Here is a 20,473-nt window from a genome sequence, read left to right on the forward strand (position 1 = left end):
ATGGAACCACAAAAGGCCCCGAATAGCCAAAGGAATTTTGAAGAAGAAGACCAAAGCAGGAGGCATCACAATCCCAGACTTTAGCCTCTACTACAAAGCTGTCATCATCAAGACAGCATGGTATTGGCACAAAAACAGACACATAGACCAATGGAATAGAATAGAAACCCCAGAACTAGACCCACAAACGTATGGCCAACTCATCTTTGACAAAGCAGGAAAGAACATCCAATGGAAAAAAGACAGCCTCTTTAACAAATGGTGCTGGGAGAACTGGACAGCAACATGCAGAAGGTTGAAACTAGACCACTTTCTCACACCATTCACAAAAATAAACTCAAAATGGATAAAGGACCTAAATGTGAGACAGGAAACCATCAAAACCTTAGAGGAGAAAGCAGGAAAAGACCTCTCTGACCTCAGCCGTAGCAATCTCTTCCTCGACACATCCCCAAAGGCAAGGGAATTAAAAGCAAAAGTGAATTACTGGGACCTTATGAAGATAAAAAGCTTCTGCACAGCAAAGGAAACAACCAACAAAACTAAAAGGCAACCAACGGAATGGGAAAAGATATTCGCAAATGACATATCGGACAAAGGGCTAGTATCCAAAATCTATAAAGAGCTCACCAAACTCCACACCCGAAAAACAAATAACCCAGTGAAGAAATGGGCAGAAAACATGAATAGACACTTCTCTAAAGAAGACATCCGGATGGCCAACAGGCACATGAAAAGATGTTCAGCGTCGCTCCTTATCAGGGAAATACAAATCAAAACCACACTCAGGTATCACCTCACGCCAGTCAGAGTGGCCAAAATGAACAAATCAGGAGACTATAGATGCTGGAGAGGATGTGGAGAAACGGGAACCCTCTTGCACTGTTGGTGGGAATGCAAATTGGTGCAGCCGCTCTGGAAAGCAGTGTGGAGGTTCCTCAGAAAATTAAAAATAGACCTACCCTATGACCCAGAAATAGCACTGCTAGGAATTTATCCAAGGGATACAGGAGCACTGATGCATAGGGCCACTTGTACCCCAATGTTCATAGCAGCACTCTCAACAATAGCCAAATTATGGAAAGAGCCTAAATGTCCATCAACTGATGAATGGATAAAGAAATTGTGGTTTATATACACAATGGAATATTACATGGCAATGAGAAAAAATGAAATATGGCCTTTTGTAGCAACGTGGATGGAACTGGAGAGTGTGATGCTAAGTGAAATAAGCCATACAGAGAAAGACAGATACCATATGGTTTCACTCTTATGTGGATCCTGAGAAACTTAACAGGAACCCATGGGGGAGGGGAAGGAAAAAAAACAAAAAAGAGGTTAGAATGGGAGAGAGCCAAAGCATAAGAGACTGTTAAAAACTGAGAACAAACTGAGGGTTGATGGGGGGTGGGAGGGAGGAGAGGGTGGGTGATGGGTATTGAGGAGGGCACCTTTTGGGATGATCACTGGGTATTGTATGGAAACCAATTTGTCAATAAATTTCAGAAAAAAAAAAAAAAGAAAGAAAAGAATCAATACATGCTGAAAAGGAATTGTTTGTAAGAAAGGCTAAAAGTGTAAAATAAAGGAAATAGTTAAATGCAAATTCAAGTCTCCTTACCAAAAAACACTGCTGCTACTTGTAGTCATTTTCAACTTTAAAAACAATACAATTTAAAAATATATACAGAATTAAACTGATTACTTCCTTGAGGCAGCGCATCACAGGAGAATGAAGCCATGAACAGCAAAGAGTGAGAGCACTGGTGGCCCCTGGCCTCTCACGATTGACACGCCCTGACTTGTGTTCAGACTACACACAGGTCTGCTCTCCCTCTCTCAAGACTGCACAAATAGGTGTGCCTGGGTGGCGCAGTCGGTTAAGCGTCCGACTTCAGCCAGGTCACAATCTCGCGTTCCGTGAGTTCGAGCCCTGCGTCGGGCTCTGGGCTGATGGCTCAGAGCCTGGAGCCTGTTTCCGATTCTGTGTCTCCCTCTCTCTCTGCCCCTCGCCCGTTCATGCTCTGTCTCTCTCTGTACCAAAAATAAATAAACGTTGAAAAAAAAAATTAAAAAAAAAAATTAAAAAAAAAAAAGACTGCACAAATAACCCACAAACAAACACCCTGTATGGTTTGAATAGTGCCCCCCAAAAAGTAATTTCTACTAAGAACCTCAGAATATGACCTTATTCAAAAATAGGGTCTTTACAGATGTAATTAGTTAAGAGAAAATCATACTAGATGAGGGTGGGCCCCCAATCCAATGACTGGTTTCCTTTTAAGAAAACAAGAGGACACAAAGACACAGGAAGAAGGCCATCCGACCACAGAGTCAGAGACTGAAGTGATCCAGTGACACTCTAAGAAATGCCAATGATTGTCAGGAGCCAGCAGAAGCTAGGGAGAGGCAAAGAAGCATCTTTCCCAATAGGCAGCAGGGACCCACCAAAACCTTGATTTTGGATTCCTGGCCTCCAGAACTGTGAGAGACTCTATTTCTGCTGTTTTAACCACTTCAAGTCTTTGGTAATTGTTAAAGCAGCCCAAGAAAACTAATTCACCTCTTACGTTGAATTAGCATCATCTTTAAGAAGAGTTCACTTAAGTTATCGAGGGGCAATAAACAGTGGTCCATGGAGGGCAACACTTGGACTGTGCACCACCAAAGAGGAGAGTTCTGCTGCCCATCCGGAAACCCTGCATTGAGTCCATGAATACAGAAGGCAGCCCTTCCTCAGGGCTGGGGTGGAGGGGCATTATCTTAGTTGTACCTCGTCTTTCTTCTCCTGAATGCGTCGTCTCTCGGCCTCAATAGCCAGCTTCTCCTGGATTTCCTGAGCAATTTCACAGTCTTGTTGTTCACTAAAAAACACAGGTGTAAATAGTATGAATAAATAATAAATAAATTTTCTTAAAAATACAATTTACTGAATACTATGAACCCGTGCAAATCTTTATCTCACTTAATCCTCACAATAATGATGCAAAGAGGTGGATATTGTCACACGTTACAGATAAAAAAGCTGGGGTCCAGAGTAGTGACAGCATTTCCCTAAGAGCACAGAGAACACAAGTGGCAGAACCAGAATCTGATCCCCAGACACTACAATGGAAAGTCCCAGGCCTTTTCTAAATTCTCTTATCACCTCACCATACTGGGGCCACTCCACAGACAGGCATGCTTTCTCAAGATCTTACAAAGGAAACGTAAACTATCAGATTAATGTCCACAGATATACAAATCACTAGATGTCACTCTGGTCTCCTAGAAGTGATGGTATGACTTTAAAATGATTTTTATAAGTGTTTAAATTAGATGTATTTTTCAGTTTCACTAATACTTAAAATACCGTGCAGCTTCAGTTCCCAGTAGACACCCCTCTGGCTGGTGCCAGTTTTCTTAAAACTCAGATCCCCGAGAAACGCGAATGCTGCAATACTGCTGCTACCATAGTTTGCCTTGTTTTGGCATTCATGTACTGAACAGGGACTTAAATTTAACACCTGCCATAGTACAGACACCATGCTCAGACACTGAGGATACAAACATGAGTAAATCTTCACTTTGCAGTCAAGGCTCACAATCCTTTTTGGAAGAAGAACCAAGATGATGATTTTGGTGGGCAAAATAGATCACCTCTAAAACAGCAATGCAAACAAAAAAGAAGAACTGGATATCTCAGAGATGGGTACAAGTGCATGTCTTCTAGATTCAGGTCAAGAAAAGTCAATAGGCAGCTTCAAACTCCAGAACCTGATACCTCTGGAAAGCCAAACTTCACACACAACTGTTAGCTAGGAAGGATGACCATAAACATGCTTAGGGTTTACGACTTAAGAAGAGGTTGGAATGAAATTACAGTTGTGACTTACAGAGGGAGTTTTCTTGCTAAACAAACATTCTCATTCTCCCTCTCATTCTCTCTCTACCGAGTGAACTTAAAACTCTCAATGAATCTCATTCTTGGTTGGCTATTCCATGTTTAACAAACAGCATTTTGTAAACTGGAAAGTGTTGGGGAGGGCAATAATCTGAACTGTGATTAAGGAATTAAAGCCCATACTCTCTCTTCCAACAAAACTGAGAGGCAGAAATTATCCTCATTTGTATACAGAAACGGTCACTTCCAACATGCTTGGAGACAGGCAGGTACAGGTGGACAGAGACGTGGCCGTGTACGCACGTGTTATGCTGATACAAAACAGAAAGGAAGGAAGAGGAAGTAAGAGAGCACAGGTAAGGGATGGCAAGACTCTCCTAGAATCAGTAGGAAAAACACTGGACAAGGTAGCTGCAGACCTGATTTCTGGTCCTGCCACGGAGAGTCAATGAGCCATGCCCTCTCTTGTCAATTTATCAGCTATAAAAGTATTTGGACTTAATGACTTAATCTTATAGGTCTAATATTTTAGAACTCTTAACCACTCAAACCAAAGAATTGAAAAGAAACAAAATCTACTCAAAACAATTTTTATTTATATATCCTCTTTTCATTCACTTACTTCTAATAATTAAGAATCATACACAAAATCATGTTCCTAGTTTTCAAAGACTTCTCTAGTTGGATCTCTCAAACTCAGGTAAAATCTGTACAGGAGTTAGCAAATATTAATTACATGCAAGATAATAACAGATGGGAAAAAGAAGAAGCCCAGCAGAGAAGGCAAATCTAAATGAAATGTTAAAGGTTACAAGTGACACAGATGTCCTCCCTAGTACAGAAAATAAAGAAGTGAGGTTTAAGCTGAGGATAATCACTTCCAATCATATTTCCACGAAGGACAAGATCGAGTTCACGCAGACAATTACACAAAATCCCGAGGAAGCAAAATCACGTGAGAAAGGGGTTGTCAACAATAGGCAAGCCTGATAGTGGACGGGGGCCCCAGGATGCAGAGTGAGTAAGAGCTTCCAGTTCATTAATATTCACAGCATTTCATCCAGCCAGTGAGGTGCAACTGTCAAAACTGCTAGCGTGTGACAATCAGAACAACTTCCTTTCTAACCACTTATTTCAGCTAGGAGTATCTCCAAAAGCCTGAAGTCCCAGGCAGAAATAGAATATCTGGCTCTCCTCTAATTTAAGACCTATAATCCATTACTCTCTGAATCCTCATTTATATTTAGAGTTTTATCTCAATAATCTCTGAATAATCTCATTATACTATCATTACCCTAATTCAGGGTCTTAAACTTCTGCACCAGCCTCAGAACTGCCCTTGATAGCAAAGCACTGTGAATAATGTAAAAGGCAATGGTTTAGAACTCTAGAATACTCTAGCTCTGGCTCTTATCTTTTTGTTTTGTTTTCTGGGGGTGTTTTGTTTTGTTTATTTATTTTGAGAGAGACAGAGAGAACAGAGGAGGGACAGAGAGAGGGGGGGAAAGAGAGAATCCTAAGCAGGCTCCACACTGTCAGTGTAGAGGCTGATGTGGGGCTCGAATTTACAAACCTGTGAGATCATGACCTACCTGAAATGAAATCAAGAGCTGGAGGGTTGAGCCACCCAGGCACCCCTCTGGCTCTCATCTTAACTCTGGTTATGACCCCAAACCTCCACACCTCTCAAATCTCTCTCTTCTTATTCCATGAGCATTACCCTCCAATCAAGCCTTGTCATCTCTTAATTTGACCACTTCAAAGCTGTCTTCAGTCTTGTCCCCTACAATCCTTTATCTACCCATCCCCCAGAGTAGATCCCAAAATGAAAATCTAAAACTCTTTCAATGGTTCTCTGTTTATAATATAACATCTACAAAATCTAAATTCCTAAAAGCATAACTTTTGGTCCAGTTTTTGACTACTTTTCTGGCCTCATGCCCTAACCCATGCCCTTAATCACACACTACACTCCAGCAATACTGAACATCTTGTAGCTACCATGAGATTCCAGGTTCTTTAACCTCTTCCCTTCCCTATTACTCCCTCTGGCTAGAATGGTTTCCTTCAGCTAGCACTATGAACTTCTAATTTAACCATCAAGGCTCAGATTAAATACATCACCTGTGTTAGAATGGTTTTCCCAGTCTCTCCTTTCTTCACTGGCATTAAATGTATTATTTAATTCTCTGTGGCTTACACCAGTCTCTGTAGATTTCAAAAGCCTCAGAGTTTTATTCTGAGGCTCTTAAAGGCAACAGCTATATTTTGTTCCTATCTGTGGTCTCCAGCGCCTTTCATGGTGACAGGTATAGCAAGAGTCAGTAAGAGTGTTTATTTACAAAATAAGGAAGCTGAACAAAAGGATGACTAAAGTTCTTTCTACAAATAATAAACCAGAAAGGCAAACCCTTCCTCAAAGACAGTAAAAATGATAGGCTTTCCTGTTTATTTGAACATGAACTACAGTAAACTGTGGGGGCCCTTTACTTCTCCCTCTACCCTTTCCCCTCAAAACAATACCTTGTGGTTAAATCCACCATTTAGATATAGGGGATTACACAGAGATTTAGATACAGGGGTCACTCTCAAATAAGAAATGCACCCTCTGAGCTTTTAAAACAGTGGAAAAAAGTAAGTCATTGTGCTGGAAGAGACCTTGGATATGATCTTTTCATTTACCGAACTATTACAGGAGGAGACTGAGGAAAGAATGTCTGTCAGATGCTGAAGTTATAAAGAGAATGAGTGTGTATTTCAGAGCTTTCCAGAAGATCCTGCCTCTCCCTGAAAAGCAAAAGAGGTTCAAGGAAAATAAGAGCAGCAAACATCAACCACGCAAGAGTAAAGGAATCCAATACAACTCATAAAGTTCTTTGATATCCAGTATTTCACTGGATCCCCCAACCAACCTATGAGGCAAAGGGAACAGAGATTATTTTCCACATGCTATAGGGAAGGAATACAGACTCAGAGAGGTGGATCGAAATGCTCAAAGTCCAACAGTTAAACGTGCTGAGAGTCATACCAGAATCCACTTGTCCCCAAACCTATGAAGTATTCCAACAACAACAAAAATTTCAGACCAAAGAAAACTGTGGGCTAGCCACTATAGGATTTGTAATCTAACAGTGACAGGCATGAGAGGGACAGACACACTCTTCTTCCCTTCCCTGGCTCCACAGGGAAAACCAGTCCCAGCATGCCTCCCGCCCACCCCCAAATCCTCACAGGTCTTTGTAGCGCTTCTGGAGCTGAGCCTGAGCTTTCAGATCTTCCTCCTGAAGCTGCTTAGCCACCTGGAGATCATGCTGGACCAAACGGTTCCGCTGAATATTCGAGGCCAAATGATGTTCAACTGGACGGAGAGATTGAAGAGAGGAATCACAATGTTTCGTCTGGTTAATAATACGTCTCAGGATAACTTAAGAAGGGTTTTTCCATTAAAAAGAGCTTCACATCCATGACTTCATTTTATGCTTTCAATAATGCTATATAACAGGCAGCAAAGGAATTATTCCTCTTCTCTTTCCATTAAGTAAAATGAGTATCAAAAAGGTTAAGTAACTTGCCCCTGGTCACATGGCAAAACAGCAGCAGTGACAGGATTTCCACACCAATACTCTAAAACCAAGGCCAGGGCTCCTTCTGCTCCACAAGCTGTCACTCTATTTATAAACATTTTCAATACTTACTTTTTGTATTGACACAGGAATTAATGATTCCCAAATTACATATTTGCAAATACGTACTTCTGTGTAACACACATAACTTAGGTTTAGTTTCCATAATTACCTACATAAATATTGAGAAAAGGCCACAACCTAGATACTTCCAATGTCTGCAAAGATGTTCAGGCCCCTCTTCTAGGGGAAGAACAGATGCCAGATAGTATCTCCCTCCTAACAATACTAAGGCAAGGGAAAGGTTCACGCGCCGCTTTTCCTCCCATATACCCAAAGTCTCCTAATCCCTGGCAGCTGTTACATCTTAAAATACCCAGAACTTCATTTTCCACCCAGGTGGCACTTGCCTAGATAAATCCCTCAGGACTGATGGAAAGTAGGCCTGGTGACTCTGTTCTCTCTCCCTGCCTCACCCAAAGAAACCTGCCTGGAGCTACTACTGAAAGAGAAAACAGAAGGAACATAATGAGGGCCATTACTCACTCTCTTGTTCTTGCAGGCTGTGGGCCAGGGTGTGGTCCTCTAAGACAGCAAAATCTCGGCACACTGCAGAGGATGAAGGAGGAAAAGCAGACAAGAAGGTTCAATGGTAGTATTTTAATATGTTAAAAAAAAGAATTTTGTTTACTTCAAAAATCAATTCTACTATTTTAGGATTATCAGCTTTATAACATGCAGTGCAAAATAGTGACTAGTTAATACAAAGTCTTCATTCACAAACATCCACAGTACCTGCTCAGTGCCAAGCACAGGGCATCACAAAGTAATGGTTAGCTCTGGTCTCTGACCTAAGGATATTAACCACAGAATCAGAACCCATAAGTCCAGAAATTTTTTTTAATTTATTTATTTATGGGAGAGTGCAAGCAGGGGAGGGGAGGCAGAGGATTCAAAGCAGGCTCTGTGCTGACAGGCTGACGGCATCAAGCCCAATGTGGGGTTCGAACTCATGAACCACAAGATCATGACCTGAGCCAAAGTCAGACATTCAAACAACTGAGCCACCCAGGTGCCCCATAGGTCCAGAAATTCTAATCCACATCTAAAAAGAGAGGGCAAGTATTGTGGCCATAATACAAGAGACAAGAACTTTCTGCATACTGTTAGCTAAGAGAAAGCTGAGTTCTTGCATAGTCAAAGGAGTTAAAAGAAATCTAGCCTTTGCCTCAACCATCTAGGGTTGAGGGAATCCTCTCCCAGAGACTTACATCTATCCTGCTGCCCCTAAGGAAAAACACACCTTTATTAGTCCCTCGGGTAGGAACAGATTTCTATTTCAGGATAATCACTTCTTTAATGGGACCACACCTTCAGACAGGAGTTAGAACTAGCTCCCCTAGGTCTCGGTAAATGTAGAGCTTCCTAAAAAGAATCTGCATACAAAAAGGATATGGGAAGCTTAGAGGATACAGGAACCTGCCCCTACTGTCACCTCGATTGGGAGATTGAGGCAAGAACATTCTCTGGTCTATCTTTTTAGGAGCAAATGGGAAGAGATGGTCTCCAAGGTCCACCCCAAACTGCAATTTAAACTCCTGTTTCTTAAAACAAACATACACAAAACAATACTCATAAAGAACTCTTATCATGAAATGTGCCTTTTGTTTGTATGAAGGACATGTAATTTAGGTGATATGTTCTTACTCTATTTCAAACATGTAACTCACATGAAAAAGGAAAATTCCCTAAAGCCACAAACTACTACAACATGTAGGACTCATGAAACTGTCCCGTAAAGTTACCAGAGTTTATAGATTTCTTTCTGCAGCTTTGAATTTGCCTATGAAGACATTTAACTGAAATGGAATAAAGAAACAATCCTTTGCCATTCTTAGCACTTATATATGCTCACATACATATACATTGACATAGCCAGCCCTGTCCCTGAGAAATAACAATAAAAAAGTAGGTAGATCCTAGAGACATTAAGCTTACTCTGAAATGGTTTTACAATTGGGGAATCATTTCTGCCCAAGAACCATTTAAACAACATATGGCCTGCTTACTTCTTGCAACTGCAAAACTTGTAATTCCAGGAGAAAGTCCTGTTCTTTTACATCTGATATATTCTCAGCAAATTCTAACAACTTTGTGGCCCAGGTCCTAGCTACCCTATGTTTCACAGAATGAAAGTTCTTTCAAGATGAGCTAATTAACTCATTCGATTAATTGGTGAGGAAAATGAGGGCCAGACGGAAGAAAAGAGTTATCAAGACTATATACAGTTTGTTGGTGACAAGGTTAGAAGTCAGTATCTGAGCCAGCAAGAGCTCTTTCCTTTCCTGACACCATGACAGCCCTCTGGGATTCCAGGCAAACCAAGAGGTCACAACAGACTGAAAGGAGATATTCTATACTGACTAACATGCACTCCCTAACATGCCTAGTGAATTAATAGTAATTGATCAAATGGCTAAGACATGTATGGATTTAGTTCACAGAAAACAAATATTCAGAATGAATTAGACAAAATGAATGTAATCAAATCTTGTGCAGAAGAATGCTATTTTATTAGGTTGCTTTATTATTTGAAGCACTTTTATTATACTGCAAAGGCTTATGTCTGTATACTAATGTCCCGTATTAATTTTAGATAAGATTAGATTAATTGTTGAGATTAATATTTTTCAAATCATGGATGTCAACCTATTATTAGGTCATAAAATCAATTTACTAAGTCTAGAAATGAATAGGCTAGGAAACAGAGTAAAACACACAGTCGAAACCATGGAATGGAGAAACTTTTTCAGTTTTACTCACACAAAACTCACACATACGTGTACACACACACACACACACACACACACACACAGCTGTATATATGTATTAGGTTACACTGTAAAACATACAACACCCTGCAGATTATGGTCAAAAAAACTTAAAAGCCACTTCAATTTATGTTACCAAGGCAGAAAGTTATGCCAAACAATATATTTTATACATGTTTAAGGTCATACTGAATAAAAGATTATAAAATCATTGCAGGTTTCCATGTGGATAACCATGTGAAGAACTGCAATAATTTTATATTTTTGTTTTAGTCAGTGCAACATTAAAACATAATGTTTATGGATGCATACACCTGTAATAAAAATATGTTTTTAATATACAGCACTGACACAAACTGAATTTAGAATTGAATCGTGCTCATCTACAAAGAGAGTCAAAGAGCAGGAGTGCCTTCGCTATATCAGACGTTCTATTGACTTACAAACAAAACAGAGAAGACTAAAGCAAATAAGGCAAATATTAACATCTATTAAATTTGGGTGGCAGGATCATGGGTTTATGTATTTTTTTTTTTTTACATTTTTTTAATGTTTATTTATTTTTGAGACAGAAAGAGACAGAGCATGAGCAGGAGAGGGGCAGAGAGAGGGAGACACAGAATCCGAAGCAGGCTCCAGGCTCTGAGCTGTCAGCACAGAGCCCGATGCAGGGCTCGAAATCAGGAGCAGTGAGATCATGACCTGAGCCAAAGTCAGACGCTCAACTGACTGAGCCACCCAGGCACCCTGGGTTTTCTGTATTTCTTTTGTTTTTTGTAATTTTTTACACACTGCATTTTAAAATTCTACAACACAAACCTTTTCTTTTTAAATCCACATCTTTAATTCCATCAATAGCATATGCTGCTAAACCATAAACATAAAGACATAGTTGCCGTAACATAGCAGGTGCAAGGAGTTTATGAATTACCGGTTACCATAACAATGACTCTTCTCAATGACTTCTTAGTATTTAACCAGCAAGAATGAAGTATCATTGTTATTTGATCCTAAATCTTCTTACAGCGCATATGGGTTAGGGTTTGAGTGAGAAGAGAATCTAGAAGATCTTCAATGACTAAAGCAAGTGCACACACTCATACACAGAATTGTATTGTCAATACACCGAGTTAGCATTTCAGAGTTTACTGAGAACTTCCAAATGCATGATCTCATTTATGCCAAGTATTACATGTTCACTCCAGTTTCTTCTGCATCCACTCTAGTTCCTTTCTAGATGTGCCTCTGTACACTCTGAATCATGACTCTTAACACAAGCTGGAAAACAACCACACATCCAGCCACCTTTGTAAATCAGTAACCAGACTGGGAATTACAGAAAACATTTCACAGCCAGGCCAAATTCAGAGCCTGGATCTTTGCTCCTTCCCTAATCTGCTCTACTTTGAAGTAAACAGTATAAGCAGTATAGAAGGATAAACAGCATCAATTCATCTCACCACCTTTCCCTGCAGGCACACTTAAGCTGTATCATTGGACCCTGAATGCCTACCCTCCCACTTCTCAGACTTTGTCCCTCCCATGTTCACTTTCACTCCCTCAAATTTCAAGCTGATCTTGCCATTAGAGCCATTCCATCATTCCTCTCCATTCCCATCCAAACTTCAATGGTCCTGTAAGCCTCCTCCCTCTGACCCCAAACATTTTCCCCAAAATTAAGGTGTGGTAGCTAAGTCTGTTTTGAAAACTAATCATGTAACTCTACCTCCTTGCTTTTGAAGAGCATCAACAGAAAGAAACACATTTTATCCTTCAACGTAAATAGACAGCTGTCTCCGTGACCAGTTGCAAACTCTTCAGGGCAGGGGCCTTGTGGGACTAATCTCTGTACCTTCCACACAATTCTATATGCACTGGATGTAGCATGTAATGAGACTTCAATAGATATTCATTAATTGAAAAAGAAATGAAGAAACACTGGCCAATAAAGTCAAAAAACAGTGAAACTTCCATAGCCAAAAGAAGAAAACAATTTTATAAATAGAATTAAGCTCTGTTGTTACAACAGCATTACAGAGACTTGTAAAACTTTCAGATATCATTTAAATAAAAACTAGAAACCTTCTCCATTCCCACTAAATGAAATAGTTTGTGTTTTTTAATCCATATATATACATATAAGTATACAATGATTTAGTTTACATTAAACCAAGCAAATTTCAGAAATAGGAAGTAGGATATATATTTGAAAAATATATATATGTGTGTGTGTACACACACACACACACACACACACACACACACACATTCTCCCCCCATCCATTTTCCTTGAAGAAAAAGGTGATTTTCATTCATTTGTGGATCCCCCTAAATACACAAATGACATAGTATGTACCTAGTAAACAAACATTTGCTGAGCTCTCTTGCGATAAATAAGTCATTTCCAAGCCATCACGAAAGTAGAGATGACAGAAAGGTACATAAACATAATATAATTTGATAAATGCTATAAAGAGCTACAGAAAACTCTTTGAAGGCATAAATAATGGAGGAAATGTGCTTGCTATGAACTGGAGGTAGTTGTAAGTAATAGCAGTGACTCAGAGATATCAAGAAACCTTAAAGTAGCTAACATACAGAATGAATTTCAAAAGGTTAAAATTCCTATGGGCAGAGGGAATGGGCATTCTAGATGGGGAGGCAATTAACTCTCACAAACCAGAAGAGTGAAGAAGTCATTCCCCTTCTGTCCTTCTTGTACTCACACCCCAAACTTTCTGAAAATACAATTCCTATGACTCAGTCTTTACAAGCTTCCACCCACATACAAATGCCTGAATTAATAATACATTCACTAGCAACTATTTCTTTCAACTGTGTCTGTACTGCCTTTTATGTCCTGGTATAATTTGTGAATTATCCTATTTTTGTGTGAATGCTATTAGCAACAGATGGAATACATACTCATTGATTTGAGAACAGGGATGATACTTGTTTTCCTTTGTTCTGTACACATGAAAACAGCCTCTATGAATGAGGATGATGTTCCAGACACATATTCTATGTTGAAAAGTTTGGTAATGACAGGCAGCTACAGTTGACATTGATACAGCACTTTATTGATTACAATGCACTTTCATATACATTCCTCCTAATTACCTGAAGGTAAAGGTTTTACCAATATTCTCATTTTATTTATAAGAAAACTAAGGCTCAGAGAAATAAAGTGACTTGACCAAGATTGCCCAACAAATGAACAAATGAATTGGAAACCAAACCTGGAAGAAGTAATGAGTCTATATTTCACTACGTAAGAAAAGAGTTGATATTATTAAATAGTAAATAAAATAAAACAAATATGCATTAGGTTGTTTGAAATTGTGGATACAACAGAATTTAGGTAAGGATGGCACATGTGCTCAGAAGGTGGGTTCCAGGGCCCCAAATAGAGCAATAAAATGGGGGATATTGTTTATTTTGTCTCACTGTCTCCCAAGAATAAGTCTCTGGCAATCACAGTCAGCCTGTATTCAATTCTGAAAGACAAGGGCAATAAAAAGTTCTTTTCATTTCACAGTGTTTCCTGGGTGATGTGCAAGAAAAACCCTAAGCTGTGTGTGACAATGGTGGAAAATTCCAAGGAAAATTTCCCTTTGGGATCTAACCAGCTTGCCCCATCTCCCCTACTCTCCATCCAGTATCAATGAGATTTTCTCCATTTGCAAAGAGAGTATTAATAAATTTCAGAATAATGTGTCCAAGAGATGTTAAAGACAATTTGTACAAAGAAATAACATGTGTAAACCCCTATGCCTTTGTTTGTTGCCCCTCAAAAGGAATGTCTCCCTAATTTATTAAAGAAGGGTCTCTTTTCTTTATTTAAAGCTCTAATAAAACTGCCTGAGTAAAAGAGAACAGAATGCAGGAAAAACTACGAACAGCTATCATCCTAATGCCAAGTCCTTGACATTTTCATCCCCAACAAATTTTACGTATATAGGGACCAAGAGGATATCAATATCACCATCACTAATAACAACACCAAAACCAACCCTCACCCCCCATTACTACCACCGTCAGCTCGGGAGCTTCTTAGGTATGCTCAGTTATGGACTATGGACACTCTCGTAACCATCTGCCCCAATTATGGTCCTAAAATAGCATACATAGCTTTGAATCACTGACCACTCTGACAACTGAAACTTCCCATTCAGGCAGGAAATTGAAACGATGGGAATAAGATCTCAGTAATGTCTGAACAATTAATTTACTAGGGAATAAAGGGTAACTGAAACTTTTGCTCCTTCTCTGACTTTTAATGTCCTAGATGTTCATCCTGTTGAAATTAACAAAATCCAAGTACAGTATGACAGAAGAAGGAGAGTGGCACCTAATTTGGGCTGACAAAACACTAGTAAATGACACAGGCCTTCCATCCTCATTTACTTTGTTCCTAGACGAAGTCAATGGCAGGGCTATTATTCTGATCAAGTCTCCAAATCCCCTGTTCTATCCCATATACTATGGTTATTCCATCTGTCTGGAAGATAGAGGATCCTTCTGATAAGAGACGCGTAATATCATTAAACCAGATCCACGTTTCTGGAATATTTATCTTTAGTAGAATTATTACCACACCCCCCCCCCCCTTTACTAAACTACCTGAAAAATGCACACAGGCTTCTACAATTCCTTTTTGAAAGACAAACACTTTCATCCACACTTTGTACAAGTGATTGAGTCAAGTATCATTAACCAATGTTTCAACTATTTGGGGATTTTTATGGTTACTGGGTTTTGTTTATGTTTTAGTTGGTTGGTGTGGGTATGGGACACAGAGAATGGGAGCATCCTGCAAGTTGAAGGAAGCTTAGTCACCATTACACACACTGGGGGCAGGGCACAAACCTGTTCTATCTACCTGAGGCACCTCTCCACTATCTAAAAAAATCATAATCAGTCTTCAAACCCTCATTCTAATGTCATTTCTCTACTAATCCAATCTTATAGAATAAAACCAAAACCATCACAATGGACTCTCACACACCCAGCAGATTTACCTATGCTATATTTCCCCCAGTGATTTCACAGCATATAGTAAATATAGTACGGTAGCACTAATCATATTATAATTAATTTACCCATCTGTTTCCCCAGCATACATTCAAGATCCTTGAAAGGCAGGAAAAATATTATGGATCATTTTCTCTCCAACATTTATCCCAGTGCCTGAGATAATGATTTTCAAATAAATGTGGAAATGAGGGCTCCTAAGAAAAATGGTGATTAATACAAATGACATACCGTGAAAAATTGCATTATTTGCAGGTGTGAGCCATCCTCACCTTCCAGCACACCTGAAAAAGGCTAAGGAGCTGCATGTCTACTGACATTACCTAAAATGACAGTAAAGGGTTTCTGCTTCCATCCCCCAAATTTTGGATATATTATATGTATAGTAATGGATAGAAGCTGAAAGAATCCTAGAATATCTATAAAGGTAGTCCATTCAGGCAGGTGGTCAACTGTTGGTCGTTTTACACCACAATTAAACATTATCACTCAATTTCTGAAGAAATGATGGCTTGGAGAGTTGGAATAACAATGCCAAGGATCACATAGTCAATGAAGTGGTACTTCCAAGATGAGACCCCAAGGCTATGAAAAATGACAACATAGATGAGGTTATACGTGTTAAGCTAAACAACCCAGCAGGATACATAAGATGAATGTGGCATTTTGAAGCAGAGAATGCAATGTATGCTAAGGTGCCGATAGGAATTTTCAGAATCTTGGAGTTAGTGTCCTGAGTCATTTGAGAATGAAAGTTTTTTGTTATCGTTATTAAGGGAAAAAGTATGCTAGCAAAAATAAAGTCCATATAAGTCCCCAAATTTGTATCTGATCTTCCTGAGAACCAAAGCAAGCAGGGAAATATGAAAAGTTGCTCAGTTTTCATGACCTAAAAAAAGAAATAACACCAGTTCGTCACTGGATAGAAATGTTTTACTAGCAGCAAATATGCAACTAAACTGTTGTCATGCTGCAACTTAAATAGGAAGCACTAAGTTACATAATGGATATCATCAATAGTTCAAGTATGAGTTTTAAACGTGTGCCTACACGCACACACATCTTCAATAAAAGCACAAGACTGAGCACAGTAAGGAGACATTTTAAAAAACAAAACAATTAATATAATTCCAACATTTCACTCTAATGCAATTTATTAAAATAGGTTCCTGAGTTATTTTTTTTTTCTAATCCCCCAAATTCGAAGTTAAATGAAAAGCCCAGTAACCCAAACCACTAGTTTGGCAAGTAGGTATATTATAGCTAACCACAGACACACTAGATTGCAGGCAAGTGGGTTCTGAAAATGCTGAGATAATGTAAGTCACCAAATCAGAAGTACTACTTTAATATCACAAACCATCTACATCATTATCAGAGACCACAGAGTAACTGGGTAACTTATTGGAAAAGTGAAAATGGCTGAGTCAGGAATTTCCATTTGACAGAGCAAAAGATTGAGGGTGAGAGGAACAGTGAAAACATGGGTGGGGGGAGAGGGGAGGTGGCAGGGCGGAAACAGGGCAGTATTGACTCATCCTGGTAGAACTGTCACATAAAGCTTTCCATAAGGAAGTATCTGACTCAAGTTACCATAAAGGATAAAAACCCCGCAAACACAATCTCACAGGCTTTCTGGGTTTGCAGGCATCAACTTTGTGGATTGGTACTCTGAAGCCAAACTTTTCTGTGTTGGCAATAACAAAAAAAGTTGCTCTAGAAAAGTGACAACTCAGACTTTATCTATTTTCAGAAAATGCAGATCTAGATACCAATGCAAATCCCTGAAACTGAGCTTCCTTTCTTCTCAAGAAGCATCCCTTAATCTCAAAATGAGCTCAACCTAGAGGTCACTTCATCTGAGTTCCCAACAAACTGGCGCTTGGGTTCTTTCTGTCCTTGCAGTCCTACCAAGTGACCACGAGTAAGACCCTTCAAAACCCCATATGATGTACATCTACAACATCCAATATTGGAACAGATGTTAGAAAAGATTGCCTTAAACTAGACCAAATTTGTATGTTCTATTGATTCATCATTATTATTCCATCCACCAGGGTCACAATTTGTTTTTCCCCACAATATAAATGGTAGCCATTACTCACATGTAGCAATTTCTTCAAATTAACTAAAATTAAATTTTGAAAATTCAGTTCCTCAGTCTCACAAGCCACATTTTCAGGGCTAAATAGCCATATGGGGTTGATGCCTACCATTTTGGACAGTGTGGAATATAGAACATTTCCACCATCAGACAAGTTCTATTGGACAGCACTGCTCTAACAATAATCACAGTGTGATAGATAGGTTACTGATAATTTAGACAATTAGACTACTCAGTAGCATTTAAAGCCATTTCAATCATTTGTGTATGTGTGTATGAGCACACACAGGCGCACACACATAGTATTTTAGGCCAACAGATGTAACTTACTTTACCAGTATGGACAAGAAAGGGTTTTGAATATATTATTGGTTTTGTGTTAACCATTGATTTATCTTCAAAATTCCTGTATGGTATTTCACCTGTTTCTTTTTCTTTAGTCCTAAAGCGATGGTAGTTTTGCTGACTTCACCAGAGTGAAAGAATCAAAAGTTGCTCTACAGCAACTGTGCACATATAGTCACAGAAACAAAGGAGCAAAGCTCCACTTAGAAAGGCAAGTGAACTGATTTTAAATACAGTTAAAGCAATTAAATTCTGGGAAATACACCTGCTACTGAATAAACCCACCAGATCGCTAATACTTACTTACCAAACACTTACTGAAGAACTCTGCATTCTGATTAGCCAATGTGTACCTGTGAATCTCAAATGACCTTGAAAATAAAACTGATCAAAAATGGAGATGATCTCCTAAGTTTACTATCTTTGGTGAATTCCTTAAAGAACAATTGTATTTTACATGGGTGCTCCACTTCAGAACAATTCAGGAATATATGAATTTACACAGCAGCTAAATAAATAATTACTTTTGATATCATAAAAGATTTAAAAGAAATAACTCCTGCTTTAAAATGATTCAGTTTACTTTTTAAATGGATTTATAAAATTTCATATTTGACCATAAAAAGACTAGCAAAATTACACTTAGAAAACGATGAAACTCTTTACACAGTGTTTTCTCCAATACACTACACAGAACACTGGTACTCAGTGAATACTCACTGCATAAGGATACTGTATGGTATAACCAAGAGTACTCTCACTTTGATTACAGTCCTGGCTCTAACACTCACTAGATGAATAATCCCGAACAAAGTAATATAACTTACGTTTGCTCACCTGAAATGACAGAGTGATAACGACCACTGTTAAGGACTTGAGTACTGCAGGAAATGTATATATTTAAAAATACATATTCACAAATTATTTTGATGGAGATAGTCAGACTTTCTATGTAGAAAACAAAAGACCCTTGATAACCACAAACAGTCCTCAAAATACCCAAAATACTTAAATACCCTTAGATAAACAGTAGCAGACAGGGTTTTTTTTTTTTCAAAGCCAGTTTCCAGTAAGAATATCCAGACTGTAAGAATTTATTGCTTTTATTTTGATTGCACGTATCCCTAAAGAAACTCCGACCTTCTCTTGTTCCAATATTTGAATGGCACTTTTCCTGGCACTTAAACAAGCCCTCAGATGGTTTGGCAGCCCTCAAATGGTGTTGGTTTCTCTGTTTGCCTTAGCCTAGAAAGAAAAGCCACCCATCTCCTTAAACCCCTGTAGGATAAACCCAGTCATGCCCATTAAAACCCAAAAGATCACATCCAACCCAGCTTAAGTACAAGTTTACACCAAGGAAAGAAAACCATTTTGGTTTATTGGCTTCATATGACAAGAAGAGTTTCCTTAAGTACTAGCTACTGCACATTCTGTTTACCCTTGAGTCAGATATTTCCACTTTCAACTTCTCTTCTGCAAGTAGATACTTTAGCATTTTTTTCCTATTAGGATTAGTAAACACATTTCAATTTCAAGAAATCAAGAGTAATACTCAAAATTGCCCCCCAAAACTTTATTTCAAGTAGTGGTCATGGGATTAAGTAGACATGGTAAAAAGATTCTCTTAGAATCTTGCTCCCTTAAAGCAAATTGTACTACTCACACTTTCACTCTGATAACCATCTGCCAGAAGTCTACAACATTTCCAGTAAGCTTGGATTATATAAATCTAAAAGTATGAATAAAAAACAAATGGGTAAACCTTGAGATTTTTGGAATTCTACTCTGATATGCTGCCATATGCTCAATAATTGGTCATGTTTACCCACTAGAAATGTGTTTTTCTGTAAGATATCTTGAGATCATGGGTACTTTCTTAGAATCTAGGAGAATGCCTCCCCAGAAGTTGAGGAGATTTATCTTCCTAATTATAATATAAGTAAGCTTACATTAAAATCAGATTTCCTAGAAATACAGTCTACACAGAAGAAGGAAGCAATCCACCAGTAAACTAGAAGAAGTCAGCCTATATTTCAAAGCACACATGGAGAACTCCTATGTTGACAGCAGGGAGTTGTGCAAGGAGTTTAAGAAGTGACTCTGTCAACCACTTTGGCTCTCTATGAAGTTCATCATACAGGTTATTTTTTTTGTTTTATTTTTGTTATTATTTTAATCTTTTTTTAATGTTTATTTGTTTTTGAGAGAGAGAGAGAGACAGAGAGACAGAGACAGAGCACGAGTGAGTGAGGGGCAGAGAGAGGGGGGGAGACACAGAATCCGAAGCAGGCTCCAGGCTCTGACCTGTCAGCACAGAGCCCAATATGGGGCTGGAACCCACGAACCATGAGATCATGACCTGAGCTGAGCCTGGCGCTTAACTGACTGAGCCACCCAGACGCCCCTATTTTTTTCTTTTTTTTTGAGAAAAATTTCTATTCACTTTAGTGGTATTTAAGTTAGATGTGAACTCTGGATGGAAACTCAGCTAGTGGTGCAGGACGAAAGAAGCACAAACCAAAGCTTGGAGGCAAATTCCAATAAGGAGGAAGCTGAGATGTCTTCAATAATTACAAAAATAAACAGGGTATATGAGGTGACAACATTATCCGGCTTTGGATTTGTCCTACTATTTAAAAAGTGTTTCAGAAAG

General features: G+C 38.9%; 1 protein-coding gene across 2 annotated transcripts in view; it reads right to left on the bottom strand.

Moving 5' to 3' along the window:
* CCDC50 (coiled-coil domain containing 50) overlaps nucleotides 1-20,473 on the bottom strand; it is a 72,593-nt gene that overhangs the window by 37,250 nt on the left and 14,870 nt on the right. For both annotated transcript variants that reach the window (XM_043594583.1, XM_043594582.1), the window contains exons 2-4: nucleotides 8,053-8,115; nucleotides 7,115-7,241; nucleotides 2,774-2,864 (exon numbers count right to left, since the gene is read on the bottom strand). In XM_043594583.1, the coding sequence (XP_043450518.1) occupies nucleotides 2,774-2,864; nucleotides 7,115-7,241; nucleotides 8,053-8,115 (281 nt within the window). The remainder of the gene's footprint in view (nucleotides 1-2,773; nucleotides 2,865-7,114; nucleotides 7,242-8,052; nucleotides 8,116-20,473) is intronic.

The sequence above is a fragment of the Prionailurus bengalensis genome, chromosome C2 (genome assembly GCF_016509475.1).
Source record: "Prionailurus bengalensis isolate Pbe53 chromosome C2, Fcat_Pben_1.1_paternal_pri, whole genome shotgun sequence".
Taxonomy (NCBI): Eukaryota; Metazoa; Chordata; class Mammalia; order Carnivora; family Felidae; genus Prionailurus; species Prionailurus bengalensis.